General features: G+C 43.1%; 1 protein-coding gene across 1 annotated transcript; it reads left to right on the top strand.

Moving 5' to 3' along the window:
* The first annotated feature begins 6,698 nt into the window (after positions 1-6,698).
* Positions 6,699-13,745, top strand: LOC102225713 (low molecular weight neuronal intermediate filament-like). Its single transcript, XM_005802135.2, has 4 exons — positions 6,699-7,661; positions 9,239-9,556; positions 10,122-10,246; positions 11,861-13,745. Exons 1-4 carry the CDS (start codon positions 6,909-6,911, stop codon positions 12,204-12,206), a joined length of 1,542 nt encoding a protein of 513 aa, XP_005802192.1. The 5' UTR covers positions 6,699-6,908; the 3' UTR covers positions 12,207-13,745.
* Positions 13,746-14,710: the final 965 nt, after the last annotated feature.

Below are 14,710 nucleotides of genomic sequence, written 5' to 3'. Positions count from 1 at the left end.
ATCTGTGGTCTCAAACTGCATTCCTTGGACCAGAGTCCTGTAACTTTTAGGCAGGGGTGCCGCCAGGAACCTTGTGGCCCCATGACAAAAAATCCTCCCCTGCTGTTCCAATTCCTTGAGTCTATTTGACCCATAAAAAGCATCACAATTTTAAAGGATTGCAACTGCCTTACTTTCTTTGGTCCAATACTGATACTGGCACAATATTTACTGCTTATGAATCTTACATTCAACAGTATGCAAATAGGTTGCTTACATTTTCTTTATTAGTTTTAGCTTACTGGAAGGTCTCTCCCCCACGAGCAACAGTCATAGGCAACGTGTAAAATATACATAAACCAATCTAGACTTTTAATTCTAGTAAAAAAATACTATGTAGTTGCATTTTGTTCAAGCTTCAGTAGATAACTAATAAAAAAAAGTTTTCTATGTCATGACAGTTTGTTATGAGACAGATCATCTGTGAAAAGATCAATCTCCTCCACCTCCTCCCTGAGCTACTATTGTGGCTAAAGATTGTGATTGACAGCGCTAAAACCCTCCTCCTGCCTCTGATTGGTTGTTTCTAGAGAAACAAGGAAGAAGGAAGAGGAAATAAATCTCTCTCTGCTAACACTTAGCTTTCATCAACAAAGCAGGCGGAAGTGAGAGCGCTGCGCAACGTAAATAACGACGGCCACCACAGAGTCCAGACCTTAACCCCACTGAGAATCTTTGGGATGTGCTGGAGGAGGCTTTGCGCAGTGGTCAGACTCTCCCATCATCAATACAAGATCTTGGTGAAAGATTAATGCAACACTGGATGGAAATAAATCTTGTGACACTGCAGAAGCTCATTGAAACAATGCCACAGTGAATGCGGGCTGTAATCAAAGCTAAAGGCGGTCCAACAAAATATTAGAGAGTGTGACCATTTTTTGGTGGCGACTTTTTTTTGGCCAGGCAGTGTACATATATTATATATAAAGTAAACAGCACTATCAGAGATGCAATAAGTTTATAGCAGGTGTGCGAATGATCTAATATTCTAACTATTCATTCCAGCCGATCCACATTGTTAGCAGAAATAAAGGGCCCCAAAACCAAATTTCGCTTAGGGCCCCATGGAGGCTTGGGCCGGCCCTGGGTCTGGGAATGGTAACATTTAATTTTTACTTCGGAAAACAATTTTAAAAAACACGATACGATTAATTTTGTAATAGGCAGCGCCTCAATTTTTTTTCTATTTCTATGAAGAAAAAAATAATAATTTTATTTTAGATTTCATCCTAACCTTTCCCCCTCCTACCGTGCCCCTGCTTTTAGGTGTCCCTTGTTCCACATACTTTACTTCAATGACCAGCCTGCTTCCCTAGCATGCAGCCACACTCTACAGAGCTCCATCAAGAAGCTAATATTGGAGTCAGGCAAACTGAAGCAGAGCGACGTCTGAACGTCGCTGGTCCTTCAGGACTGGAGTGTGAGATCACAGTTTTAGACTTCAGGGCTCAAACAAACTTGGGAATTCAGTAAAATGATAGCACCATATTTTTTTACCTTATGCTAAAAAAACAACAAAAAAAACACTCAAAACACCAGCACTACTTCTTCAGACTCGGGATCTCGGTCCACATCGAGGAAATGAGCATCATGTGGTCGAAGCTGCACGGCAGCCAGATACAGCGTGGCTGAGTGGAACTGCACCGCCGTCCTCCATCACAGAAGACGGCTCAGATCAAGGGGATGGACGGCTCAGAGAGAGAGTAGGTGTGTGCTGCAGCTAACAGATGGACATCTCCGCATGAAGGAGAAGAGGGATCTCAGGGGGACGAGAGCGAAGAGGCCACGTCACACACCGTCAGCGTGTCCAAAAGCGAGTGACCTATAGTACCTGAGAGGAACACCTGGCATATCAAAGCCACAGAGAGAAAGGAGCTTCAAAGGAACGGGGGGCTCTTGTTTTAGGGGCCTCTGTGGAGAGCTGGCATTTCTGAGCTAGAGGAAGTCCTGGAATGCACAAACACACCTCCGATATTAAACCGTTAGAGTTTAAAATGCAAGGACACGTTTTTTTTTTTTTTGTTTGTTTAGACAAAGGTTTGGGTGTGTAAAGTGTAGGAGTGGATCTGTGAAACATTTGTACTTGTTAGATGAATGGAGGCGCAGCAGGTTGTTCTAGTAGCAGGAAGGAGGAAGTTGTACATCAGTGAGTGTTTAAGCCTTTTTCCAACAGAGTAAAAATAAGTTGAAAGCACTTGGGAAGACACAAAAATGTATATTTCAATAAAAGTTTTAATACATTTTTTTTTTGCACTTTTTTGTCTATTCAATAAACTAAACACAAAATTTTATTGAAAGGAACAAAAGTCTTTTTTTTCTACAAGTGAAAAGTAAATTGTCAAAGGTGCAAAAAAATTTTAATCTCAACTCATCAAAAACAATAAGACAAAAAGCGACGGTCTTTTGTCGAATGCTGTACTGATCAATAAGCACGGGCAACCCAGATGTGTTGCCAGATGTTTATGGTTCTGCTTTCTACGACATTAAGACGAATGCAGAAACCCGGTTTGTAGATGAGAAATACATTCGATGTTGTTCAAAGGAAAGTTTTGTTTGATAAGATTTCACCCCAAAAACATAAAATAAGAGTCTCCATTTGCATCGCAGGTCAGATTTGTTCCATTCTAGAACAAGAGGCCCAAATACTTCACAAATGAGACTGAGACTTGATTACTACAATAACAGATAATATGACGAGTTGGGAGTGAGAATGTGTTGAATATTTACGTGAGTGTTGTACTTTTTTTTGTAGTATCTTTAATTTAGTATTTATTTTGGGGGGGATTTGCATGTCTTTCATGTCTTGTTCCTCAGTGTAGCTTTGTAGTCGGCTGTTGCTGTTTTTCTTTGCTGAATTGCCGCTAAGCACACGCTGTGCTCCTCACAAGAAGGGGAACCATAGTAACCACTGGCAAATGGGATTTGGAATTACTTGGACCACTTCAGTATTTTCAAAAGTAAGTACATCAGCACTTTTTTAACTTGAATAAACTTTTTGCCCGATCAACATGTACTTGTAGTTGAGTGAGATTTGACAATGAGTATATTAACACTTTTACTCGAGTACTACTGGAGTTGAGTACTTTGTCCACCATTGCTACGATCACTGGTTTGAAGCTATTAACTCTCAGACTCGTCTTCTGATTCAGTTGGTTTGGTTTGCCAGATCTCTTCCTGTCAGAGTTTCCCCGAGTTTCTGAGCCTCCTGATGGTGAAGAAAACTGTACTCACTGACATCTTGATTTTCTTTGCAATTTCTCTGTAGGAAAGACCAACATTTATTGTAGTTTTATGATGGTCTGTCTGTAGAGTCACGATACTTTCTGCAGTAACTTGGATTTATCAACCTCCATTGCTGCCAAACAACTTTAAATGAACTTATTTTGTGTTCCATAAGAAAAAACTCTGAAATGTACATCAGTCTTCAGTTAGTGGCTTGTCTTATCTTTATCCTCTGGCAGGCCACTCCTGCCTTTGTAACATTTCAAGCAGTTCATTAGACTTGAACGACTTGAATTGCAATCAAAAACTGGAAAGGTCAGTGTGTTCTACGACGTTAACATGAGTCATACGTTTCTTACTAACTGTGGTCCGTGCAGCACTTTGCCCAGCGTCGTTGTGTTCAAGGTACTTCACAAGTAGAACTGGATTAAAATGGGGAAAAATGTGCAAACCCTAAAAATACCTTGTTTGATCACCTTCTGGTTCAGTTTCAGCGTTTGGTTTTCTTGAGTTCACACCCGACATCAGAACCTGAAATGAAAGGCAGATTTCCTAGTAGGATTTTTGCTCAATGTGCTTGTTTGCGTCGTTTAGCTAAAGCTTTAGCTAGCAGAGCGGCTGCAAAGGGGCTTTCGGCGGAGCTTTAGGGCCACGCATTAAAAAACAACGAATAAAATCACGAAAATAAAAGTTGTAGCATTGCCAGTTTATCCCCCCCCCCCCCCCCCCCAAAAAAAAAAAAAAATTCTGACTTTATTCTTGTATGATTTCGACTTTATTCTCATTAAATTATGACTTTTTTTCTCGTCATGTTATGACTTTATTCTCTGGATACATGGATTTATTCTTGCGATATTAAGACTCCATTCTCGTCATTTTACGATTTTATCCTCTTAATTTTTTTGTAGAGCTTACACATATAGAAGCATCACGAATCCTCTAAGATGTGACGAAAATGACGGCAGAAGTTAATTCAAAAGCAAAATAACTCAGCCAAGCACCTTCTACAGACTGAATGCAGTTTTTTTTCCGTCCCATCCCAGACTGGAGATTTATATTTCAAATAAACGTTCATTTTTATACCATGATTTAAACGGCAAGTAGGCGACAGCCTCCTCATGTAGGAGATCAGGGAGCTTTGCATTATTGGTGCAATGACGCCCTCTCGTGGATTTAATTGACATTGCGGACGCAATGCACAGTGTTTGAGGGTTGAAATTTTTCCCGTTTTATCCCACTGCAATGACAAAACTCTTTATTGAGGTTTTTATGTGATATAGAAAAGGGCATTAACGTCACGTGACAGAATGATTTTACAGATAAACTGAAATGTGTGCTGTGCATTTGTGTTCAGTTCTCCCTCAGTCTGTTAACCCTCAATAAAATCCATCCATTCAGAAATAAGTCCATCTGTCTGATATAATCTTGGTATAAATGCAGCTGTTCTGTGAAAGTCCCAGAAGTTTGTTGGAGAACACGGAACGCAGCTGAGGGAGGAGACTGCGCGGACGTCTAAAGCAGAATCAGGACATAAAACGGAAAGACTACGGCACAGGCTCCATTTCATGTGCAAAAGCAGCAGAAACATGCCTGAAGAGACGTGGAGCTGTATACATGCATGCCACACTTTTCAGATTTCTGTTCATGAAACTGTTGAAAACCATGCATTGTTTTTCTTTCACTTCACACCAGGACACTGCTCTGTGTAGGTCTGCCACATAAAACCACAGTTAGTAACTAGATACATTTACTCAGTTACATTTGCTTGTTTTGCTGTTTGTGTGCATTGTTCTTGTCAAATAAGCTAATAAATGTAATTGAGTATAATATTATTATGAAGTATTGCTACTCTTACTATAGATATTTTTTGGGGGGAAAAGTTTCTTCAGCGTAAATTTATTGATTTTTAATTATGTTATGTGTACTAATTTTATTATTATTATTTTAGTGTTTAAAATGCCAAAGATTGAACAATAGTTCATAATTTTGTGTCTGATTATTAAAAAATAGCTAAAGCAGACTACAATTCTTCGATGACGCGGAAAATACACGTCATTGTACATAAGTTCTCCTTCTGTTCACTGATTGGCCCCAGTTGAAAATCTACTAGCGGGAATCCAAGTGAAAGGGAGAAATCCCAGACTGCTGCAAGCGAGATTTTATTCGAGCGGAATTGGAAGGACACGACCTGGCTGTCCATCTCTTTCCCGGCCTTTTACACAATCCTTGTCTATTTTTACGTGAGCAATTTCTTGAACGACTACTTTTCACTTCTACTTGAGCGATAATATGTATCGAAGTCCCGCTATTCTTACTTGAGTACTTTTTTTTTTTTTTTTTAGTTCTCCACCTCTGCATAAACCCCCCATCACACACTGATCACTACGTGACGAAATGCAACATTTTCCAGGGTTACTTCAGGGAGTTCTTTTGCTTACAGCCCTATTCTAAACTACCATCTTTTCTTTCCGAGTAGCTTAGTCACGTCTTAAACCATTTCTTCAGTTTCGTTTTAAATCCAGACGCCTTCAGGTTCTCTTTAAGATGACTGTCCGGGCTGTTGGCCAGACAGCCGGTTTTTTTTTTTTTTTCTTCAGCTGCTCCGGAGGCGCCTTGGAGGATGTTTGGAGGTGGCGAGGCTGCAGTCCCCGGCGTGGTGGGGGTCGTCTCCTCTCCAAAAACAGGGGCGTGGTTCGGCTCCCTGCTGCCTGGATCAGAACCAAGGCCAGCGCAGCATCAAGACTCCCAGGAGTCCAGGCGGGACTCTGGACCTCACACTTCCTCCCAGAGCCAATAAATCTAGTGATAGATGTGTGTGACCTCCTGGTCGGTGCTCCGAAATATAAATCATTATCAGAACACACACACACACACACACACACACATAAACAAAAGGTGATTCTAGTTTGTTTGTTTTTTAGATTCTACTCTTTTCAACAAAAAGCTCATGTTCTTCTTTAGTCTAACTGTTCGGCTCGTGACTCAGAGCAGCATAATGCGGACTGGAGGCGCTGGAGGCGACCGGGTTCAGACTGCCGCACCACCACACGCTCTGGCTGCGCACATCGATCCCGTTTAGCATTCTGCAGGGCCAGCAGAGAAAACTGCAGCGCCAGTGGACAGAGTAGATCATAAGGCGACATGAAAAAGTAAAAAAAAAAAACATATCTACGATTTGACTGCTAGATCATCACAGTGAGATAAACACCCCACTAATAATATGAAAAGTTTGGCAAGCAAAAAAATTGGAGAAAACATCCCGAATGCAAACTGTGTGTGTGTGTGTGTGTGTTCAGAAACTGCAGTGTAAGGTGGGATGAGCTGCATGAGTGACTCGGAGTCTCCCAGGAGGGTGGAGGCTTTCTGCAAAAGCCCGCAGGTCCCCCCCCCCTCCTCTCCCCCCACCCGTCTTCCGCTGCTGCTGCGTCAAATGATGCTCCGCAGCGCCCCGACTATAAAAGCACCTGCCCGGGCCAGACATCACTCGCATCTCACTTTCTGTCCTTCCCGCGCACTCTCCATCACACACTCCTGAGCTCCACACACACATACACACACAAACAAACACACAAGCACACACAGCTGCGCTTTCTCTCTTTCTGTCTCTCTCCCTCTGTCTTCTCTCTTCCCCCTGAAGTAAAGGAAACATGAGTTACTCCAGCGACGTTTACAGCAGCAGCTCCTATCGCAGGATCTTCGGCGAAGCGCCCCGGTCAGGTCGCGTGGGTCTGGGTAGCGGCGGCGGCGGCAGCCCGTCCCGCCTGCACTCCGCGGGATACCGCAGCAGCCACCGCGCTTATGGCTCCCCTTCCGCGGTCTCCTCCGCCGCCTACCGCAGGACGGCGGCGCCCGGCCGCGTCTTCTCCTCCATCCCGGACTCCGCCATGGACCTGACCCAGTCCACCGCCGTCACCAACGAGCTCAAGATCATCCGCACCAACGAGAAGGAGCAGCTGCAGGGCCTCAACGACCGCTTCGTGTCCTTCATCGAGAAGGTGCACAACCTGGAGCAGCACAACAAAGTCCTGGAGGCCGAGGTGACGCTGCTGCGCCAGCGCCACAGCGAGCCGTCGCGCCTGCACGAGCTCTACGAGCAGGAGATCCGCGAGCTGCGGGCGCGCGTGGAGGAGCTGACGCACGAGAAGAGCCAGATGCACCTGGACTGCGTCCAGATGAACGAGACGCTGGAGCGCGTGCGGGAGAAGCTGGAGGAGGAGAGCAGGCTGCGCGAGGAGGCAGAGGGCGCCCTGAAGGGCTACCAGAAGGACGTGGACGACGCCACGCTGGCCCGCCTGGAGCTGGAGAAGAAAGTGGAGTCGCTGCTGGACGAGATCGCCTTCCTCAGGAAAGTTCATGAAGAGGAGCTGCAGGAGCTGCAGGCGTCCCTGCAGGCAACGCAGGTGCGCGAGAAAAGTTGCCTAAAAAAAGAACATGCAAAGAAAATGTCTACAGTATAAAAGGTTTTAAATGCGGATGAAAGGAGATTAGGGTGAAGCTAATGGGCTAAGTTAACTCTGGGTTCCGTTTTCCACACATTATTCTGGTTTAAATCAGAACGAGCATTCACCAAAAACAGTGTTAAGGTCCCATCACCGTCCCGTCTCTCTCTCTCTCTCTCTCTCTCGCTTACAATATATCCGCGCTGTGACGCACTTTTTAATATTCCCGACCGCGCTGCGAGTTTGCATCACATTTGTAATATTTTACACGGTCTTTACAATGACTGTAGCTCAGCTAACCACCAAAATCACGTGTTATTATCCTGCTCGAGCGACCAGGAAGAAGGCGACCAGGTGAGGTCTAACTTGTAGGCGTTTCGAACAGATTTTCCTGTCCAGAGTCCTTCGCTCTGACCGCTGCTGCGCTGGGAAATCGCTGACTCTGCAGTCCCGTTTCAGCACCACGCGCCATCACGCCCTCCTCCGACCTGCGCTGCGGCAGCCGCGCGCGCCGCGTCACGAAGCTGCCTTAATAAAAAAAAAAAAAAAAAATCGTTAATTTGACACAATCAATTTACAATTTACATTAATTTTACGACCTTCACATCCTGCTGCGTCGCATGTAACGTTCTATATAGTGAGACACATAACTTCAAAAGTTGTTAAATCAGTAAAGTAACAATGAGCGAGATTTAATAAGTGGTCGTACTCGTTGCTTAATGTCAAAGGTGGAAAAGCGCGGATACAATCCGGAATAATGACTCGTAAATCCAGGGGTGTGGTCGTCCTGAGGGACGGCGAGGCGCAGACTGTGTGAAGGATGCGGCTCCATTTCAAGCGACAGCAGCAGCACAGCTCAGACATTTACAGATGAAAAATAAATTACAAGTTAATTCTAGCTCACCATATGTGTAAAAAAAAAAAAAGAAGTATTAAAACTAGGCAAAATAGTCTAGTTTTGTCAGAATGTGACCAAAGAAAAGTGACAACATGCAGTACTGTTAGCTAAATTAGTCAGTAATTAACCAGTAATGGACGCTGGGTAGATTAGTCCAGTTTTTACATTGCCCTGCAGGGATGGGATGATAGCCATGCAAGCTGTGGACTGCAGCATGGAGTCTGAGTCAGCAGCCCATCCATCTGGCCTGCATCAGCTCAGTGGATCAGGACTCAGCTCACCTCATGCATCCTTAAACGGTCATCTGGGACGCTTCCGGTGGAACTTAACATTTATGTCTTAATCCCGAAGTTTGATGTAACCTCAGAATTACATCAAATTTCACTTTGAAATTTATACTTCCAAGTGAAACAAAAATAGTTAACATGATTTTTTTTTTTTTAAAAAAAGAAGAAAAAGGAAGGCTTATACAAAGTTATGGATTTAGTATCAGTGACTTTGAAACACTTTACTTTCCTAAATGTTTGAACCTGAAATCAGTGATATAACAGCTATGAAGCAGTCTGGTGATTCTGGGGTTCAATGAGTTCATGCTGCAGCCGGAACTTCTTCTTCTTATTATCCTCTTTCCTTCTTCAAGGTGTCAGTGGAGATGGACATGAGTAAACCGGACCTGGCTGCAGCCCTGAAGGACATCCGGGCTCAGTACGAGAACCTGTCGGCCCGGAACCAGGTCCAGGCCGAGGAGTGGTACCGCTCCAAGTTTGCCACTGTGACAGAGGCCGCCGCGCGCAACCACGACGCCATCAAGCACTCCAAGGAGGAGCTCAGCGAGTACCGTAGGCAGGTGCAAGCCCGCACCCTGGAGATCGAGGCCCTCCGGGGCCACAACGAAGCCCTGGAGAGGCAGATTGCCGAGATGGAAGACCGTCACAACAATGAAGTTGGAGAGATGCAAGTAAGTGAATTGTTTATCGCTTATCGAATGAGGTGAGTTTGTTAAGAGGTAGTCGCTTAGCAATAGATTAAGAAACGTTTTATTAATGATCACTATTGTCAGGGCCGAATTTACAAGGATGTGGGCCCCTGGGCTGGAGGCAGTTTTGGTGCCCAATCTATTACAGAAAAACATATTGTATTAATGCCAATTAGAGTCCATTAACACACAGTCCTACATATCAGCAGGTATGAATTGATGCATGAAAGATCTAATACGTCCCCCAGCCAATAACTCCATGTTGTTTCCAAAGAAATCGATTATAATTTCATAATTTTGAAATACTTGAATATTGTTTGTATTCATAAAAATACCCAAAAATGAATACAACTCACAAGATATCTGCTTGTGAGTTTTACATAAAGTACAACGTTTACAAAACACACCTTTGTAAAAATTAAAAAACAAAGAAAGAAAAGAAAAGTCTTTGGGACCCCACAAAACGTGACGCCCTGGGCTGCCGCCCTTGTAAGCCCTTTTCAAATTGTGAACCCAGATTTCATTCTGTAACTGTGGTTGTGTGCAGGACACTATCCAGCAGCTGGAGGCTGCCCTGCGGAGCACCAAGGGAGAGATGTCTCGTCACCTGCGCGAATACCAGGACCTGCTGAATGTCAAGATGGCGCTGGACATTGAGATCGCCGCTTACAGGTCAGATTAGTTTCCTTTCAGGGAGAGTGACCCGAGTGAACCATAAGCCTTACAGAGCATTAATAAACCAGTAAAGTCATTAACAGCTCCTTTACATGCTTTATTGTTTAGATAAGAACTTAAAACAGCAGGAAGTAATGGTTGCAGGTTACCGTTGTATTTGTGATGATGGATTATTCTACAATACATTTTTTAAGGTTCTGACCAATTAAGCTGAGTATGTAAGCCAAGTAGAACTGATTTAAATTGTTTGTACTTGTGAATTATGTGATCCTCCCATTTTTATGTTTTTATGTGATGTTTTTTTATTATTTGAGGTTGTGCGTGGTCCGGTTTTGTTCAGTTTTGTCATTGTTCTCAATTGAAACAAACAGTGGCCCATAAAAGAAAAGCCCTTAAAGGCAGAGCGAAAAAAAAATCGCTTGGGCTTTCTGCTTCCATCCTTACCTACAACCTTTAATGTTTATACTGTTATTTAATGATTGTGATGGAAATCTCTCTTACCAATTAAAAACGATTAGAAGAGAAAAAAGCGACCCAAGAATATAGCCTTGTGGATCCCCACATATGATTTAGATTCAGATCTTATGGGCAATTTACTTTACAAGCAAGTCACAATTTAAAAAAAAACAAACAAACAAAAAAAAAACAACAGTACATCAACAATTAATATTTGGCTAGATGCTGTGGAATATTTTTTGGGACATTTGTTCTTTCATTATTTATGATATAGTTTGTTTATAAGCTGCCTATCAGTTGTATTTTCCAAGCTTACAAAGTTAGATATGAATTTGTAATTAATTACAATTGAGACATCCTGATTATGGACATAATTTTACTTTTACCTTTGCTGCTACATTTTTAGAGCTAAAAAAATTACTTTTTTTTAGCTTTACACCATGTTATAATGCCATTGCCTCATCAAAAGCACACCTGGAGTGTTGCTTTGATTCTTTCACGAATGTTTAGGAAACCCTTTAATCTCCCGTGACAACCATTAAGTTGTGCAAAACACATGGGTGGACCTAGCTCCGCCTTCGAGGGACAGCTCCTCCTCAGAACTGCAGTTTCCAAGTTTCCACCTCACAGAGCAGCCCTCTCCCATGACTCCCCCAATCAGCTCCTTCAGACTAGCTAGCAGCAATTAGCAAACACCTGGTGGAACTGAACATCAGCTGAGTTCATTATAGAAGCAACTTCTCAGTGCAGCTCTGGTAAAAATGTTGTTAAAGGATTTATAGAGGAGCCATGTTGTGATGACTTCCTGAAGGCAGAGTTTCAGAAAGATGTGGAAGACAGACGCCGAATTTCCAGGCGTTCGATTACAAAATGAAATTTCTTTCAAGTCATATTTAACACATATATGATTTTTATAACAACTAAAGGTAACATAGTTACCTACAAAATGATTTGATGTGGCTGGAGAACACATAATACTGCCCCTTTAAGTGAAACATGAAGTATTTAGTCAACCTTTCTGATGGAAAAGCTTTCAATCATCCTTCACATCACATGGCAATTATGTTCTTCATTTAAAACATACTGAGATGAGAAACACTCCAAGGAGACATCGTCCTCCCCCCTCCTCACCCGTTTGCCTCTCTGTCTGTACAGGAAGCTTCTGGAAGGCGAGGAGTGCCGCCTCAGCTCGGTGGGCAGCGCTATGGTCCAGTCTGGCTATCCCGGTCTGTCCTACACATCGGCCCGCGCCTACGCCCTCGGAGCTTACAGGAAGCCCAAGCCGGAAGAGGAGGCAGGAGAAGACGAGGAGAAGGAGGAAGAAGAGGAAGCAGGAGAGGAGGAGGAGGGCGAGGAGGGAGAGGAGCAGGAGGAAGGTGAGGGAGAAGCAGAGGAAGAGGAGGAGGAAGAAGGAGAGGGAGAAGAAGAAGAGGAGGAGGAAGAGGAGAAGCCAAAGGGAAAGGAGAAGGAGAGCTCCACCGGGAAGAGCAGCAAGAGCTAAACAGCTTGTGTCGTCATCAGCATCAATAACTCATCTCTCATCCCACCGATCACCTCTGGGTCTGCTTCCTGTTCACGTCGCCCTCCGTTTTTTCCCCACCCATTCACTCACATCCACCCGCTCCAGATGCCTTCCACCTCCACACCGGGTCAGACGGGATCACTTTAGATGGAGAAGTATAGCATTAGTGAGCTGTAAAACAGTTCAAGTATTTATTCAGTCCACTGTCCACCGTTTTCACGTCTCTGAAGTGCAGAGGGCTAGCATGTTTACCACAAAAAGGTAAAAGATGAGAAGCAGGTGTGAATGTTTCCTCCTGTGTTTTGTGCCACAGATGATCCATATTCACATTAGCAAACAGCGAGGCCACCTCAGAGGCAACACCGCAGTCAGCACACAGACTTTGAAAGACAAACGCACAGATCCTGGAGCATGTGAAGCAGCCAGTCCAACTATTATGGTGCTATTTGATTTTTACATATACAAGTTGGGGAAGGATTTTATCATAGAGCACCCCCCACACCCCCCACCAGCTCGGTCCTGAATGTGAATGTCAGCTTTAAGGCAGGAATACTAGCAGATAAACAAAGAATGCTTCCATGTGGGTTAGGTTTTATTTTCCCCCCCAAACCCACATTTCAGGCGCTCCGACTCATTTCAGTCCACTCAGCTCTACTTTCGTCCCGCTTTTATTTATTGCAGCCTTGCAACCCTGAGCCTGGAAAAAGATGTGTGTGTGTGTGTGTGTGTGTGTGTGTGTGTGTGTGTGTGTGTGTGTGTGTGTGTGTGTGTGTGTGTGTGTGTGTGTGTGTGTGTGTGTGTGTGTGTGTGTGTGTGTGTGAGGCCGTGCAGTGTGTAAGAGAGGAGGAGCGCTGCCGCTGTGTGCATCCATGTGGATGAAAATGTGGAGCTTTAACTGCTGCTATGTGTATTTCTTTTGGGAGGCGGGGCGACTATAACTGATCCCTACCTTTGATTGATTCATTTGTCAAGAAGAATCTGCTACACATCACTGAAAAAGAAAAGCATTCTCTTTTTAATCTCACGTTAACACAGTAGCCCCTTTGTTTAGTTACGCTGGATATATAAAGAGTGGGTTAGATGATGGGTTTTGTGGTGTAGAGTCATTAATAAGGGCTATATTCACCATAACTTTCTCTCACAATGCCCTGGAACTTTTTCATCGCTGCTGTTCTTTGTTTGTCTTCCCAGGTTTTGTTTTGGCAAATGAATCAAGCAACTGGTTTGAATGCATGGCCTGACACATGGAGCTTGATTATTAGCTGGATGAGAAAGACTTCTTGCTTGTTGTGTGTTCAGTTAAAGAAATCAAATTAAATTTAAAAGAAAGAAGAAGAAAAAAATCAACCTTGCCTTAACCATAAAAGAAAGTAAAATAAAACTCGTTTCCACCTGAACCTCACTTGTTCCCGGTACGACAGAGGAGTTGCTGACACTTTTCAGATTCTGCTAAACAACTGTGATTGTACATGCTGCTGTTTCCTCTCAAAGCCAAATAAAGACATTTAATAAACAAAACTTTTCTCCACTCTCCTTGTGTTTATAGTTGTATAAAAACGATCAACAATATTAAAACGTTATACAGTTTAAAAAAAACAACTTCTTACATCTAATTTATTAAAACGCCATGTAGTGATTTGACTGACCTTATAGTTTAGTCTGAAAGAAGGTGGCAAGTAGTGACTAAACACTATCAGCTAAAGAAACAAGAATAACTATATATAGTAGCATGATTGTTGCTAAATATTGTATATATAATAATACCTGGACATTTTGATTCAAAGCAGGACGGCTGCTCTGGTCAGAGAATTACAACTTCTGGTTGGACAGAAATATAGTGTGATATTTTATTAATGAGACTGATTGCATTTTTGCTTAACAAGCACAATATTTAACTATCCACCATTTGTGAAGCCATTCCTCAGACCAGACCAGCCTGTAGTTATGAAGGTTTTCTTTACAGCCGTCAACTGATGGCTGACAAGAAATTCCAGAAATTTGCAGGATGATAAAAATGTTTTTTTGTTGCTGTTTTTTACGGAGCGATTCCTGGAGGAATCAGAAGACCGATGTGAGCAAAAACAATAATAAAAAAAGGTATATTTTACATAACACTGTCCCTTTACAGGAATAAATGTATCCAAACCAACCTGTGTGTGAACATATTATCTCCCTTGTCGATACAGAATTTCATTGTGATGAACCACATCTTTTTGAACCACAGCTCATGTCATTTTCAGTCGACACACACTGACAACTTATCATGCAACTAGTAAAGTGCTAATTCTGGATAAATCAATAAGGAAGCAGCCGCTTTTTACATTTCAGATCATCTTAATAAATTAACACCGACTGAGCTGCGTTACTTTTTCAATCCCCTTCTGTTTATTTTCTTAACGGCACGCCTTTCCAACACAATGCCCTAGCCAACTTTTTAGACTCATTTTACCGACTGCACGGCAGAGCGAGAAAACGGCAGGAGA

The sequence above is a fragment of the Xiphophorus maculatus genome, chromosome 11, assembly GCF_002775205.1.
Source record: "Xiphophorus maculatus strain JP 163 A chromosome 11, X_maculatus-5.0-male, whole genome shotgun sequence".
NCBI classification, from domain to species: Eukaryota; Metazoa; Chordata; class Actinopteri; order Cyprinodontiformes; family Poeciliidae; genus Xiphophorus; species Xiphophorus maculatus.
This window is presented reverse-complemented; position numbering and strand designations above follow the sequence as displayed.